Source organism: Diuraphis noxia, unplaced genomic scaffold, assembly GCF_037042655.1.
Source record: "Diuraphis noxia isolate RWA-SAM2 unplaced genomic scaffold, SU_Dnox_SAM2 contig0001, whole genome shotgun sequence".
Classification (NCBI taxonomy): Eukaryota; Metazoa; Arthropoda; class Insecta; order Hemiptera; family Aphididae; genus Diuraphis; species Diuraphis noxia.
Genome location: NW_028301711.1, coordinates 26,454,913 through 26,472,108, shown reverse-complemented (window position 1 = coordinate 26,472,108; position 17,196 = coordinate 26,454,913). Strand labels below are relative to the sequence as shown.

General features: G+C 28.5%; 1 protein-coding gene across 2 annotated transcripts; it reads left to right on the top strand.

Annotated features, from left to right (window-relative positions):
- Positions 1 to 3,535: 3,535 nt before the first annotated feature.
- On the top strand, positions 3,536 to 15,800 carry LOC107161787 (tubulin beta-4 chain-like). Of its 2 annotated transcripts, none has more exons than XM_089220585.1 (4): positions 3,536 to 4,088; positions 14,458 to 14,653; positions 14,731 to 14,890; positions 14,985 to 15,800. In XM_089220585.1, exons 1-4 carry the CDS (start codon positions 4,076 to 4,078, stop codon positions 15,798 to 15,800), a joined length of 1,185 nt encoding a protein of 394 aa, XP_089076711.1. In that variant the 5' UTR covers positions 3,536 to 4,075. The 2 variants fall into 2 exon arrangements, with proteins under 2 accessions (XP_089076711.1, XP_015363827.2); XM_015508341.2 differs by lacking the exon at positions 3,536 to 4,088 and adding an exon at positions 12,307 to 12,411.
- The last annotated feature ends 1,396 nt before the right edge of the window (positions 15,801 to 17,196 follow it).

Below are 17,196 nucleotides of genomic sequence, written 5' to 3'. Positions count from 1 at the left end.
CAACTAATATTCGTATTGTAGTGTAGGTATAGCGCGCACCGACATCGAATTGCCGCCGCCGCCGCCGACGCCACCGCCAAGTATACCTATATCTCATGAGGTCGACGCGCCAGCCGGGCGACTTGCGACTTTAGTTTTTTGCTCACACGATTGTACACGCAATACGCAAATGAACTTTATAAAATCATAAAATTATAATAATAATACTACGTCATCTCGCGGTGTTTTTCTAATGTATAGGTATACCGTACAATAATAACGAAACGCGGGTAATAACAGTGAGCGGGTGGGTTAATCATGCTCACTATATTTATCCCCGCATTGTAATATTATGTTATACGTATATTGTATACAGACGATTACCTGTATTATACTGACGGGTGTTAAAATAACTATTTCATTCACGGTCTTGAATTTATTATTATTATTATTATTGTTATATGTATACCTATTAGGAAGTTTCGTTTTTTTTTTTAATTTCGTATCACGTCATCACGATTGGTACAAACACGTAACGTTGCGGTTGTTGATGGTAATTTTTTTAAACGTTACCTATATGTAATGATATGATATGATGTTATTTTGATTTAAAAAAAAAAACAAAAACAAAAATGTTAAAAATCAAACAAATTGTTAGTTTTGTTCAAAACATTCGACCAAATCAATAATAAATGGATAGAGCTTATATCGACAAATATCATATTTTACTACTTTCGAAGAATAATTAATTTTTTTAGTATTAACATGTTGGGTTTTGTCAAATTTTATATCAAACATCAATTGTCAACTATATTGAGAAATTATTTTAAGAACAGATAATTAAGTTAAAATCATGCCGATTAAAAATCAAAATCTATGCATGTTATTTCATATAGATATCTTAGTTTTAAGCGCGATAGATACTGCAGTGTAGCATAGTAGATACTCTTAAAAATATTTTGACAATAAAAAAATATTTATTGCCTTGTTGGTTTACCCGTCTACACAAATTTAATATATCATGAGTTTATGACCGAAGTTACTAGTTCGCACACATATCGGCGCCTCGGGTTTTAAGTTAGGAAACTGTTTTGGTTTACGAATGTATATTTGGCAGTTATTGTTATACTTGAGAATGGTAAAACTTAATATTATAACGAGTTTCAAGTGACATTCTCCAAATTGTTCGAATGATATTTTTGAAGGAGATAGATATATTATTAATCTGGGCGTTGGAAAACCCATACGGGCTACGTAGGTACTACGATAATAATAAGGACATGAATTGTTTCATGGTCATGGTCATATTATAGGTGCAATCGTATAATTGCAAGGAACAAAGTTTTAATATTGTTATTTAAAAATTATAATACGTTAACGTATAATTATTGTCACTAAATAGTGATGGTCGTTAAAACTACTCGTTACCAAGCAAAAACATCAATATATCAATAGTCAATACAATCAGCATACCGATACACGATCAATTGTCACCTGTCAGCTAATAAAATACGTCATTGACATAAAACTAGTACAGTACGTCAGTATAATATAAGATAATAAGATATATTATGTAATATATGTATACGACAGCGAATGACGATAATGAATTATTGTTAATTTTATTTTACTGTCGTTGTATAATATTGTATAGTTTATAGAGTATACTTATTAGTCATGACTCGTGAGACAACGAAAGATTATGTACTCAATAATAAATATTATAGTAAATAAAGGATTGGTTGAAAAACCGTTTGGTTGCAAAATGTAAGGTAACATAGTTTGCTATCTAAAATATCTGAAATGTTATATTCATTTAAAATTATTCATTTTTCATAAACGCAATACTTATTTTTTTTATCAGCGTTTATGTCGAACGGTATTTTTAAATTTAATCAAAGCGTAGTTTTTTATCACCAGGTATTGAGTATCTTAAATACTATATTCTGTATGATAGATATATTAAATTTTTATTCAAATATGAGTAAATTAAATAAATTTTAGTTATGCACTCTGTCCTTTGAAAAATATTTATATAATTAAAATTATTTAGTAAACAGAATATGTGAAACTTATGATAATGTGTTATTCCTATATTGTAATTGGAAGGTAGGTAGGTATATAAGTTATTATCAGTATAGCCCATTTGTAATACTTTGTAGTGTCTTACCATTTCAAAATACCAAATACATGTTTATACTTTTACTTATGGGCAAGTATCTAAAATAAGGTGGCTTTCATTTAATAGCTTTTTTTTTGGAGGAGGGGCTTCTGTAAAATTTACTTATTCTATGGTCCACTGAAAATGTTTTGATAGCTTAAACTACTAATTAATAATTATTTAATTGTATGATTGATAAAAGTGAGTTACGATTAACAGTTTTAAAATACAGGTCACATTTATTATCATGTCGATGTGTCATGTGTGAAATGTAAATGTTTCATCATGTGTGCGCTGTAGATAATTAATACATGTTGAGGTTTAATAACTCATTAACATATTTCATTACTGCTACCGATTAAATACTGAATAAATATACTTATTTATTCTGATAACCATTGATGGCGGTTTATTCATTATTTTTACGAGTAAGTTCCAAAACTAATTTTGTTCGTTATAAATTCAATAATGAATTATCCACACATTTTATCACAAATATTGTCTATGCTTCATTGAATAGCTTCTAATAATTACATGCTGTCATATAAAACTTATTAATGAGGTTACGTTGAAATATTTTGTAGATTTTCAGGAAATTAAATTTTTATATAATAATAATATTAATAAATAAAAAAAATCTACAATAAACCAGAGTGTTAGCATAAACAATTTCTTTTTTGGTCTTGATTCTTTTATTTAAATAACATAATAACAAACTCTAACAAACTAACTCATATCAAATTCATCTGTCGCTACTCATTACTCAAGAGCGACAACAGAGAGTTAACCGTTATATAATTATAACATAAATATGTATAGTGGGTACCTATAAAAGTGTATTCCATTAATTCTGTAATCTGACTATCTATTAAATTACGTTCACAATTGTTTTTAAAATACAGGGATTTAGAGTACCTCGTTAAAAGACACCCGACACGGCTTACCAAATTTCGGTGTTATCCTCATCTTCATTTTATCTTATACACCAGATACTTGCTATATCTTATAGTTATTATAATTTTTGGTCCTATAATTATCAATATTTTGCAGTCTTATACTTTTCTCGATATATTTTATTTTAATAAGTATAGAGAGAATTATTATATTATATTGATAGAATAGAGATATATAATTTTAATAAAGTTGGAAAAAACAAACTTTATTAAAACTCCAGCATGGTATTAAAATCTGTTAGGAGCCGTCACGTTATTACATTTACTATCAAAATCCTAATTGGTTTATTTTGAAAATTGAAAGTCATCATGCTCCATAATATGAATTATAATCATTAATTTCAGACTACCGAAGTCAAATCCTGTTGGCCGTGGACTGTGGTCGCCAGTCGGCACTGGGCGGTTGGCAGTTGTCCGCCGTGTTTGATCCTTCGTTGGGTTATTTTGCAGTGTCACGCACAAATCTCCCCTCTTACATGCCGAGGAACGTTGAACCATTTAAAATTTAAATACGCATTACAAATACTTCGATATAATATGCACATATACACATACACGCACACGCACCACTCTAAACCAGTTTTATTTGGTACGAAGGTGATCAGTGGGCCTACAATATATACCTATATTTTTATTTATTATTTTAGGAAAATACAACCTTCCTGCAGCAAAACATATTTTATGTTCGTCGAAGAACAATTATTTAAGTGCTTACAAGAGATTTTGGATTTTCCCAGAAAGTTTTAATACTTGTTAAGTGGCGCAGGCTGAATCAATTAGTTAGGTACCATATTAATTTTATTTTTTTTTTTTAAATCATATACAGGTTACTTGAATTAACAGTTGCCTCTTTTAACGTGATGCCGTACAATTTAGGATTTACATTCATTTTTTAACCTTGAAAGTTAAGAATTTTGGACTTGAGGCACCAACTTATATGTATATGTCTTATATCCGATGTTTGTGGACTAATTTATAACATATGCTATTTGTGGGTAAGTATTAGAAATAATTTATAACTTAAAAACTAATTAATTGTGATCAGTAATGATATTTATAATGCAGCCCATGAATTAACTCACAAGGTCATAATAGCATTTCAATATTTCATATGAATATTACATGACTATTTACATTTCTAATACTTATTATGAGAAGTTAGTTGTGGTCTTGTGGAATTACGATTTGGTTTTAATCTTAGACATCTTGGATAGTATATTGACTGAAATTTATATGAAAAGTATTGTCGATAATGTATTATTAATATATTATAAATATGTACTTAGGTACTTAGTTTATAACTTGACTTTTTTTTAAATCATTAATTTGAAATTGATTGTTCAAATCGAATTATTAAACATTTGTTGGTATTAATTTATTTGCGTAAGTATATTGCTTGTTAAAAAGATTTGTGTGCCTAATTGTATATTTTGGGTTGCCCTTGGTTCATATTTTTTGCTGATGGTCGACAGGTGATACAAGTACTGAGCAAAGAATGTATATTTTGTTCTGTTTGTTGAATAGCACCAATATATACCAGGTGAAGCATAATAATAAACCAGCCTATTTATTGACAAGAGAAAAATCTTACTATGTATAAAGTGGTATAAGTATCATAGAAAATAAGAAAGAGAATAAAATAAGCATAGGTATACCTACCTATATTTGTCCTACATTTAAAAAAATGTTTTTATAATTTCAACCCATAATTTCATATTTTAATTTATTCTTTGTATTATGATAATTTTTTATGTAAAATAGTTTTTAAGTTGAGATATACCTATGTATGTATTATAATATATTTATCTACTTAAAATGTTTCTCATAAATTAAATACTTTAAATTATTTTTAAAATTCATAACATAATAATATGTGTAATTTGTATGTAATGGTTTAAAGTAAGGGATACTTAATATTTTGTTTAAAATTCACAATAACTAATAACTATAATTAGTAATGACACTTTAAGAGATAAATTAATGCCAAAGAAATATTTAACACATCATAAAATATCTACCCAAGTACCCAACAGTACTAAAGAAATAACAATCATATAGGTACTCGTCGAATGCAGACAAACTGCAGAAGTTGCCAGAATCAAACCCATTACCTAACATTTCTGATTTATTTCCTGTAAATAGAAGTTCCTAACTTAACCGTCTAATGTCTATCAATCCATATTCCCAAGGTCCAAATGAAACAACCATCAAACAGATACTTGATTTCATAAAGAAAATTAAAATTTAAAATTTGTCGTAATAAAATATTATTCAACTTGTAAGCCGTTCTATAGACATTATGACACATTATTATCATTGTTACTATTTTGTGTAAAAATTATATAAACACTGTAGGTACAGGTTGATTCACTAAGCATTAATACCCTCTTTTTTTTTTAATAGTGAAGTTTAAAATTTCTAAATTACTCAGGATATTTTTTTGTACAAATAAAGGAGTATATATATAATTTATATATACTATATATTATATTATATTTCATTATATTATATTATATTACATTATATTATATATATTATAATGGAGCTTGGTCGCTTGGACGTTTCGTGCTTATTAATTTAGATAATAGTATTTTAGCACAACGGTTATTATATAAAAATATGAAATTATTTGAATTTATAGTTTAGATTTAAAATTCGCAAACGTACCTACTTTTTTTGAAAATATCTTCAAAAATATTTAGTAATCTAGTCTAATATAAATCTTAAATAAGTAATTGTTGATGAATTAAATGGTTGAGTTATAATATTTTAAATATAGTTGAAATTTGTCAAATTATTATTATAACGTATAGACTTCTTCCACCTCAATTTAAACATAAAAATGGTTGATCAATGATCACCAATTGATAAATAATAATACCATCAAAATACTTGGTATTATATTCCATATAAGATCCTCCTGGACCTAATTTCAATTTTTCGAAAAACTCAATCTCCCCACTTCTCAATGCTAGGTATAAAAATATTATCCCACATATCGTGGGGTTCCAAATCCATCTTTTCAAAAAAAAAAACTTTTTACAAGTCTCTAATACTTTCTAAATTCGATTTCGAATCATTTATTTGGACATCAGCAAATAAATTAATATTTTATAAGCTAAATATAATCCACAACTCAGGTCACCGTATGTCAATCGGTATAGGTACACGAGGATGTGATACCCGCATGTGTCCTCGTTTTACAAGTGCGTAACATACCAATTTTTACGCACAGCAGAACACGTGTAGCTCTGTTAGTTTAAAATTTAGAGTGAATAGACCTATTATAAAAATTAAAAGTAACATTATTATCAAGGGCTTCTTATAGGCGTAAATTATATTTTAATTTTAAAGCAAGTTATGAATATTTTCAAATTGTAAATTTTTTGTACATCTTAAAATACTCATAACTCACTTTAAAATAAAAATATAATAAAAAGCCCATGAGCACCCTCGATAATAACGTTACCTTTAATTTTATAACAGCTTAAGTTTTAAAGTAACAGAGTTACACGTGTTCTGTTGAACGTAAAAATTGGTACGTTACGCACTTGTAAGATGGAGACAACACATGCGGGTATCACGTTAGGTTAGGTTAGGTATACTTCAAAATACATATTTTTAGATTAATTTTTTATTTGTTATTGTTGTATGCATATTTGTTCTTATAAAATGTATACAATTGCTTTAACACAATATCATTACTAAATAGATGAACAAGTTGGTAGCACTCTGCTGTATAGATTATTTGGTCACTATGTTGGATATGTCTACTTTTAATTTAATTATATAAAACCAATGTTTACCTAACTTAAATTAAACAATTCTGATCGAAGATGGTCTGTCTACTTCATTACCAAGTATATTTTATGATACGATTTTAATTAAAATAATTTATTTTATTATTACCAAATAGTTATATAGTTGGAAGGTTGAATTATTTCTTGTCAACAATATTATGTTTGAAAATTTCATTGTATGAAAAATATATTGAAATCCTCAATATATTAAAAAGGTTTCGAATAACAACGAGTAAAATATTTGTACGACTAACAACCTCAAAAACGTTCACATTCATATTACTGAACGAAACACAAAAGTCACTTAATTTTTCAAATTGAACGTGACCGTGAACTACGTTTATACTATTAATTTTTATGAATTTAAATGATTTTTCAGACGCTAATCTATATATTGTTTAATACGAACGTGAACGAGTTCCTTTTTTATGGATTGAACGTGACAAAAGAACACATTAATTTTTTTGGTCAACATTCCGAACACTTATATCCTAAAAATACAACTAAACACAAAATTGGTTTATAACTAAACCATGTTCTCGGACTGTCACAGTTTAGAACATTCTAGTAACGTGGTATCACGAATCACGAGAGTCTGACACTGCGACATACTACATACTATCAGTTTTTAAACAGGAAAATATAAAATGCGTAATTTAATTTCAATTTTTTTGAGAATTTTTTTTTGAAGTGTCGGTAAAAAAATGTTGGACGATCAAAAAAACTTGAAAATTTAATACAAGGCTCCTTATAGCTAAAAAAAATTAAAAATCGTAAGTCACAATTTTTTTAATAAGCGTTTATAGTTCAACATTTTACGAAATCTGTCGAAAACGCGAAAATTTGCAAGTAATTTTGAAGTTGAAAAATCATGAAAATTTTTGCGTTTATAACTAAAGATTAAAAATACAACACTAAATTTTCCATAAGTTTTCCTTCAAGTAGTTATAGACTATAGAGAAAACTCGAAGCATCATTATAGGAAAAATTTTAAGTGCGTTTGAATTTTAAATTTTTACGAAATAGTGTAACGATAACGATTTATCCTCAAACGATTTTAAATATTTTTAATTATTCAAAAAGTATAAGTCGTAGATACTTGAAAATTTCACAAGTTATTTAGATTGGCATTTTCTTTACATGATTTAATTTTTAAAAATATTTTGACTTTTTTTGAGATATTTATAGACACCTGAAATCTTCAATTTTTCTGAAAAATTGTTTTTGAAGTGTTGATAAAATTTTTTGGCCCAATCAAAATACTTGAAAATTTAATACAAAGTTCCTCATGAGTTATTCTTATAGTAATTAAAAAATTATATAAATACAAAGGCACAATTTTTTTTTATTAGCATTTGAAGTTCAAATATTGACTTAATACGTAAAAATTACGGCAATTTTCAAATTATCTTAGATAGAAATTCATAAAAGTTTTTCTTTTTAGATCTAAGATTTGAAAATTTAATACAAGGCTCCTAAAATATTTTTACAATAGCAGTTGAAAAATAAAAGAAATATATAGTCATACATTTTTTTTATAAGCATTCAAAGTTTGAATTTTGACAATATATTATGTAAAGATATAGATTTATGACAGATAAACCGTCTCCGTTATTCAGAATCGTTTTTCGTATACAATGATACCTATCATTGCATTCAAAAATTAATCTACCTTAGTCAGAGGTCCACCCCACCCCCAATGTACAGCAGAGCGATACCCACTTACCCGCTTTTTTAGTATATTATTATATAAATATATGATAATGTACCCCTACATAATACGAATAATTTGCGTATAATTAAATAAATATATTTTTTGTATTAGTAAAACTTTATAGGATAAGCGTTGTATATATTCAAATCTAGTTATTGTGTTTGATTGCAGTATTTTATATTTCATTCAAAATTATCCTCAAACTCAACTAGTATACTATTAGTTTCCTAGTTCCGGACTCAATTAGTGTATTATATTTTTCCGGTTCAAGTATATGGACTTAATTGGCATACAGTGACGATTAAGGTTCCCGAAGTATTATTTGGACATAACTTACATTTTACATAATATATAAAAATATCAATTAATTTTAAATAGGTTTTTATTTTATATTGATGAGTTTTGCATTTTAGGTTTTCATAAAGACATAAATTTAAATTAATATATTTTAAAATCTACTCACTAGGATATTTTTATGAAATATATATATATAAAAAAAAAACATTACTATGCAGTAAAATGAAGTTTTATTTTAAAATATACATATTAAGTCAAAAATATGCAAACCAATATTTAGTTTTTGAACTCATTTGGTTGTGATTCAAATTTATAGCTGATCCAGCAAGTTTTTTATGTATAGGAACTTAATAAAATGTAGAAACATGCAAATGCACGAACTCCCGGATCCTAGATCACTAATAACACTAAATATCAATAAAGTAATAAGGCGTAATAACGTTTAACTAGGTAATCAAAATGGATATATTTTTTTTACAATTAAATTTCTCACTTATATTTTCGGAATAGGTTAGGTTAGGTATTACACAGCCAGTAGTGAAACAATAATCAAACCGAATAGCGTTGAGTGCTCTGTTGGTTATAAGTTATATCTTATAGACTGAAAGTATACAACTATTATTAACTCGACCTTTATGGATTACATTATACCATTATGATAAGTATATAAAATGAATATAATCGAGTATAGGTACGTTATAATACTTAATCGTAGAACGAATGCGTTTATGTGGTACTGATAAAAATACTATAGTTAATCTATGTTATGTAATTATACGTTGTATCTTGTATGTACGTATGGATCATCTACTATAATATTATAGTATACCAGTATGGCATAATTATCGTATACCTAATAGGTACGGCAATAGATATTATCAACTATTGCCAAATTATTACTATCATTAGTAGCAGCAGGTATCTAGACATAATATAAAATATAATGATTATTATATCTATCATTATATTTTCAAGGTAGAACTATTTAAATCTAAAGACTTGGTTGTAGGAAAAATAATAAAATCGACTTCTGACGGAGGATTTTGACTAGCAACTGTTTGAAACAGAAACAGTTTTTCAATTGACCGTCGTCTGCTAGCAGATACCTCCTGAACCCCTAATACCAGATTCTCATTCTACTGACCAAAAGTACCAACAGCGACGTCTTTCACTCTTATGTGTATTTTATTTATTAAGAGTATTTTTCACAATTTTTTTCATCCTGATTTTCAAGTATCAAGTTTTGTTTTGCGAAACACTGTATGCATTTGGCTGGTAATTTTTATAGGTACATATATTTTATTGTAGACTTAAAATAATAATTCATAGGTTATTATTATTCCGTTCCTACAATATTCATTAATATTGTTTGAATTCAAATTAAAAATTATTTTGAAATTAAACTTTTATGAAGATAAATCAGTTTATTATTCGATCAGTTTAGCATCAATGCAGCATTAATTATTATATAGGTATATATTATACTATAAGTTATTAGTAAGCTGTTGTTATATATTTATAAATTTATAGCTTACAATATTGGATAATAATAAATAATAACATATAAGTTAATAATAAATTATATATATTATATATATCGAGAAAATAATTGGCATACATAATTATATATATATTTAATACTTTTTAATACCAACATTTTAAAATAAATGAAATTCAAACATTTTAAGCTTATTTATAGCTTATAATTAGTCTAAATATTGTACACTTATGAAAATTTTGGATGATAATGATTAAAGATTTTTCTGTATTTGATTCATCTTGCGATTATGTCACACTGTTGAATTACTAAATATTACAATGTTTTTTGCCTATACAATACGCCTTAAAAGGATGCAACGCATTTGTTGTCTTCGCCTTAAAAACGTACGACATATCATATTTTTGTTCAGTAGTTTCAATAGTGTGCTGTAAGTATTTACATTAGATTGACCTATCATCAAACTTGTAGGTTTAAAACTGAAAATATGAAATAGACCAAATTTAATACTTTAAATAGTAAATGCATAGAGATAGTTTCTTTCCCTTTTTAAAGAGACATACTCGTACTTTAAAATTAATAAGAAAACATTTGTTTTTCTCTAGTCGATCGTTCAAAATATAATTATAATTTTTACAATAACATTTAACGGCTTAAACAAACCCAATATCCGTAAAATTGTTCTAACTCATTAAGTACGAAATACCAAAGAGGCATTGCCCTTTTTATTTTTTTTGAGAGAGGAGTGATAGACTAGTACAGTAGTTGATGCTTACGGTGTTAATTTTGGGTAATGATCACACTTATGATTCATAAAGATCATGTAATTTTTCCTATAGGCAAGCCTGGATTAGTTATACATTTTTAAAAGTTAATATTATATTACAGTTTGAGTTAAAAGTTATCGTTATTTATTTTTAACTTGAAAAAGTTAGAAGTTAAGTAAAAATAATTTAGCTTCACATTTGGATACAATCTATGACCAACTATAATTAGCTTAAGTGTTGAACCGTCCAGAAATACGGGATTTAAATATATATATACTATACATCTCAATATATTATTAATCACGATTGCATAAAAAATACAGTTTACATTTGCAGAATTATATTATTTTAATGTAAAGTGACAAAGATTGTCCATTAACATTGTGGGCATTTTGTACACTCTATATAACACCCGTTGTTCCTTTTTCCATTTATGATCAAACTCACATATCAAACCTATTTAAAAATCCATTTTCATAATCTAAAATTTAGAATCTTTACACCACTCTCGTCAATTCTAAAGTAATAGCCAGCCTCATACCACCCTTACAATAAGTCCCCGGCTGTTCATCCTTTAAACTTTATCATTGTATGTAATTGATTCTAATACACACCAGTACTGACTACTGAGAGGTATAGGTTCATCGTTGTTAAAATATAATAATAATTTATCTACAATGCATTATAATTATACTTTAATTGGTTTGCAGTAAAAATTGTATTATTGAATTTCTGAGGTAGTGCTGGCTATTTTAATTTTGCTATAGTTAATATTAATATTTTTTTACATCCAAACAAATTGACAATAATTGTTTTATAATATTGTTGTGTAGTTTTATCAGTGAAATTTGATGTCCTAACTTGAGTTCTAATATACATTTACTTATTATAAATTATAAATTTATCAATTAATAATTATGCGTGAAATATGTCACTTACAAGCTGGTCAATGTGGAAATCAAATTGGTGCAAAGGTAATATAATATTCCAGGTTCCATGTAATGTATATATATTGTAAGACCCAACTTTCGAGTTATAATCAGCATAAAAATAATTGTATAATATATTGCCATAAACATACAAAGTTGTATAATTATTAAAAACTACGGTTACTAATTTAAACAATTATTTAGTTTTGGGAAGTAATATCCGATGAGCATGGTATCGACCCAACTGGATCATATCACGGAGATTCCGATTTACAGTTAGAAAGAATCAATGTTTATTACACCGAAGCACTTGGTAATAATCTTTTTTAGCAAATATTTAACAGTATAATACAATTTGAATACCGAGTGGCATAAAAAACTGATAAATTTAGTAATAAAAAGCTTGATTTTTTCTTTTTGCTGCACGGAAAAATATTTGATGTGTTTATTTTACATTTTATTTTAATTTATAAAATAAACTACTAAAACATTCTAATCTATAAAAAAATCTAGCTTATCGCGTAATTAAAGACGACTTAACAAAATAATATTTATTTATATGTCGATGTTTGGTTAAAATTGCAACTGTAATGCGAATTAATCTAAGTGTTGTTAAGAAAATAATCAATATAATCTAATAACGACTATATTTTGATATTATACATAATAACGAGTAACTATTAAATTAGAAAATATAATTTTAGTTGATGTTTGGTATGACAACTACAATGGTAAAAAAAATTATTTTGTATACAACCAAAAAACATACTTTCATTAAAATATTCTTTTGTATTACGTGTGTTGGGGAAAATTATCCTTAAAATAATTAGATCACTCATACATTCAAAAAATGTAATATCCCACACGCAGTTTGGCTTCAGGTCAACTTACTCGGCAATACACCAAATACATAGACTTATTGTTAAAATTTAAACTTAATTTGAAAATAAAGAATACTACCCCAGGGTTTTCCTAGATATGGCCCAAGCGTTTGATAGAATCTGGCACGATGGCCTCCTCTACAAATTAAAATTATTCCTCCTAGCGTCATACTATCTAATAATCTGATCTTACCTCTGCGATCGTAAATTTGGAGTTTGACAAAGCTACTCAATATTTTCTTACTTTCCGGTGTTCAATAGGGAAGTAAATTGTTGCCTGATTTACTTAATATAATATACATCAGATATTCTAAAAACAGTTAACACGACCATAGCAACTTATGCAAATGATACACCTAAACTATATCTCAAGGAGTCGAGATTGTTATACGACTTAGCTACTCAGGTAAAATGTTTGAGTATTTTACTTGTCAAAAGATTAATCTGAGGCCTACTTTTAAAGTTAAAACGTAAAATCCTTAAGAACTACCTTCATTTGCTTAGTCCGATTCACAAAATCTAAACTTTCAATTCACACAAAACTTACACTATACAAGTCTCTACTCAAACCCATTTGAGCGTACGGTATGCAAATCTGGAAATGCGCAAAATCATCACAAATCCGCACCATCCAAGCCTCCCAGTCAATTGCTTTTCGGCTAGTTCAAGCGGTCTCGGCCCCCTGGTACGTAACAAATGAAACCCTCCATAAAGATTTGAAAATTTGCAACAGTTAACCAACTAGCCAAATTATATTATAAAAAATTTCATTCTAAGTTGTAACACCATCCTAATCCTTTAATGTTCCACCTTTCATCATGTACTCTTTCTGACAACCCTCCACGCTGCCTTATGAGGAACTTGTTAATACTAACAAAATTACTAGAGGGTACCATCGTTGGATGATTTCCCCCATAATGTGCTTCATGTTTTGATTTTATTACGCATGTCGCATCATGTGTTATGACTTTATGAGGGTCATCTTTACTTATAGTGCTATCAAATGCAGATTGTAAATTTTTCAAAAAAAAAAAAAAGGTTATTTGTAAGCTTTTTGAATTTTAATGTAGCATCAATATCAATCAATATCATATTTAATGTTTTGTCAACATTTATTTTTATATGCAAGTTAAATAATTTTAAAAAAAAACATAATATACCTAATGTTGTTTTGTATAATAGATTATTGTTATCTATTTTAAGTGACATATTTATTATTTAATTTTATAATTATTACTATTCTATAATAATAATAATATCTACTGTATTTATTTTTACAATTATAATTATACTACTACCATATATATATATTTTAGAAAAAAGGTTTCAATTAAAGTCATTAGACTGGTATTTTTTGTGCATGTGTGGAGGGGAAGGGGGATGGAAGGTTGGTTGGAACACGTTTTGTATGTATGGAAAGGATTTGTTGCTGATACATAAAATAATACATATCTCACAATAATTTTTTAATTTATCAGGTGGTAAGTACGTACCTCGAGCAGTTCTTGTGGATTTGGAACCTGGAACCATGGATTCGGTAAGATCTGGCCCTTTTGGTCAAATATTCCGACCAGATAACTTTGTTTTTGGGCAATCTGGTGCAGGCAATAACTGGGCTAAAGGACATTATACGGAGGGTGCTGAGTTAGTGGAATCAGTGCTAGACGTGGTCAGGTACATCAACACTATTATTAAATTATTCGACTTTTAACTTCCACATTGATTATAACGAAAACAATATTGTCTTTCAGAAAAGAAGCAGAGAGTTGCGACTGCCTGCAAGGGTTCCAACTTACTCATTCACTAGGCGGTGGAACTGGTTCCGGCATGGGCACTCTTTTGATATCAAAAATTCGTGAAGAATACCCAGACAGGATCATGACTACATTTAGCATCGTTCCTTCTCCCAAGGTAAATCTAGTTATATGTTCAAAATGCCTTCCGAGTTTTTTTAACTGCATGAATATATTAGTTTCTATAATCTAATCAACCATATCTGACACAGGTATCTGACACAGTCGTGGAACCATACAATTCTACATTATCTGTCCACCAGTTGGTAGAGAACACCGACAAAACATTTTGCATTGACAACGAAGCCCTATATGATATATGCTTCAGGACACTGAAGCTCACAACACCTACGTACGGTGACTTGAATCACTTGGTATCGGCGGCAATGTGCGGTGTGACCACTTGTTTCCGGTTTCCCGGGCAGCTCAATTCAGACCTCCGGAAGCTGGCTGTTAACATGGTTCCATTCCCGCGTCTACATTTCTTCATCACTGGCTTTGCGCCTCTAACATCCCGAGGAAGCCAACAGTACCGTGCGCTCACCGTTCCAGAACTGGTGCAGCAGATGTTTGACGCCAAGAACATGATGGCTGCATGCGACCCCAGACACGGCCGGTACCTGACGGCTGCCAGTATATTCCGGGGACGTATGTCCATGAAAGAAGTCGATGAGCAGATGCTAAATGTACAGACCAAGAACTCTAGCTATTTCGTCGAATGGATACCAAATAACACGAAGACCGCGGTCTGCGATATACCACCCAGGGGTCTTAAGATGTCAGCCACATTTATCGGCAACACAACAGCCATCCAGGAGATGTTCAAGCGCGTGTCTGAACAGTTTACATCCATGTTCCGGCGCAAGGCGTTTTTGCATTGGTATATAGGTGAGGGTATGGATGAGATGGAGTTTACTGAAGCCGAGTCAAACATGAACGATCTGGTATCTGAATACCAACAGTACCAGGACGCGACCGTCGATGAGGATGGTGAAGGAGATGACGACGATGAGGATGCCGAAGCTTAAATCCTGAACGTCTATATTCGATAACATAGAATTTATGAAATAAAACAATATTTATACCAAAACTCATTAATTTTTTATAAATATTTCAATTATAAATCCTAAAAAATCATACTATAAAAAAGAAAATAGAATATTTAAATTTTTGAAGAAGTTAAAATCAAAAAACCAAAAATTATTCTGAAGTTGACTCGATGACAAATTAAAATCTGTTTTTAGAATTTTTATCGAGATCAATCGGTATATTTCAATGAAACTTTGTCTAAATTCGTATGTTCCTCGTGTGTTAGACAAAGACAGAATATCATTATTCCCAACCTCTTTAAATGAATCACTGGTATTGATAATATGTTCCCGGCATGATAAAACAACGTTTATAAAAATTAATTGCCAAAAATCAGTGAGACAAATATATAAAACAGTTTTTCATCCACCCTCGTTCCTCTCTTTTCATATTGTAGTTAACTTCCAATATTGAATTAGGAGGTTGTCAACACATGTAAAAGCAAAAAAAAATAAATGGTTTAATTCAAAATCTTACGTATAATAACTAAGTGTCAAGCGATATATACATTTTTTTTTTCTATGGAAGGATGGTCAATAAAAACTTAGGTACAATTTATTTGTAATAAAATAACTATAAAAATATTTCTTATTACAGATAAGATAAAAAAATAACGCACTGTTCTGAGTATTTTATCGGCGTTTCGTCAGATGTACTATGTACGTAAATTATTGACATTATGCTATATTTTTGTCAAATGTAAGTCCAACCTCCCATTATATATTACTAATTATGATATAAATATCCTTAAAAATAGATGCACACTGCCTCTGCTTAGAATCGTTTTTCGTTTGGAATGATGTATCAAATCGTTCAAATTTTAACATAAAAAAATCCATTACAGTGACTTACTCAATGATGAGATTTATTTGAAATCTACTGTACACTATTATAAAGCAGACTCTTCCATGTTATTTTTTAACAACTTGAATTTATTAATACTACTATACTATTTAAATTACTCCCATATTTAGTTATTAATTATTTATCAATTAAATTACATCTGTGGTCTAAATGGAAACTTTTTGGAAATATTGTTAGTTACTTTGCTGCTGCAGTACGATTGCATAAGATGTTATCTTCCTATACAGAGGCTATAGCTGATTATATAACTCATCTTCGAACACGTCTAGGATAATTCAAAGTAAACGTACGACTCATTAATATCATCAGCGTTAAAACGTACGAGTTGCAGTTCTATACAGTCATTTCCTTTAACATAAAAATATTAATTTTAATTTTAATTTTCTATTAATCATTGAGTGCTTAAAATCTATATTTATCTGTTATATTATTGTAATATTGTTACTTATTTAGTAGGTATGTCAGTTTCTA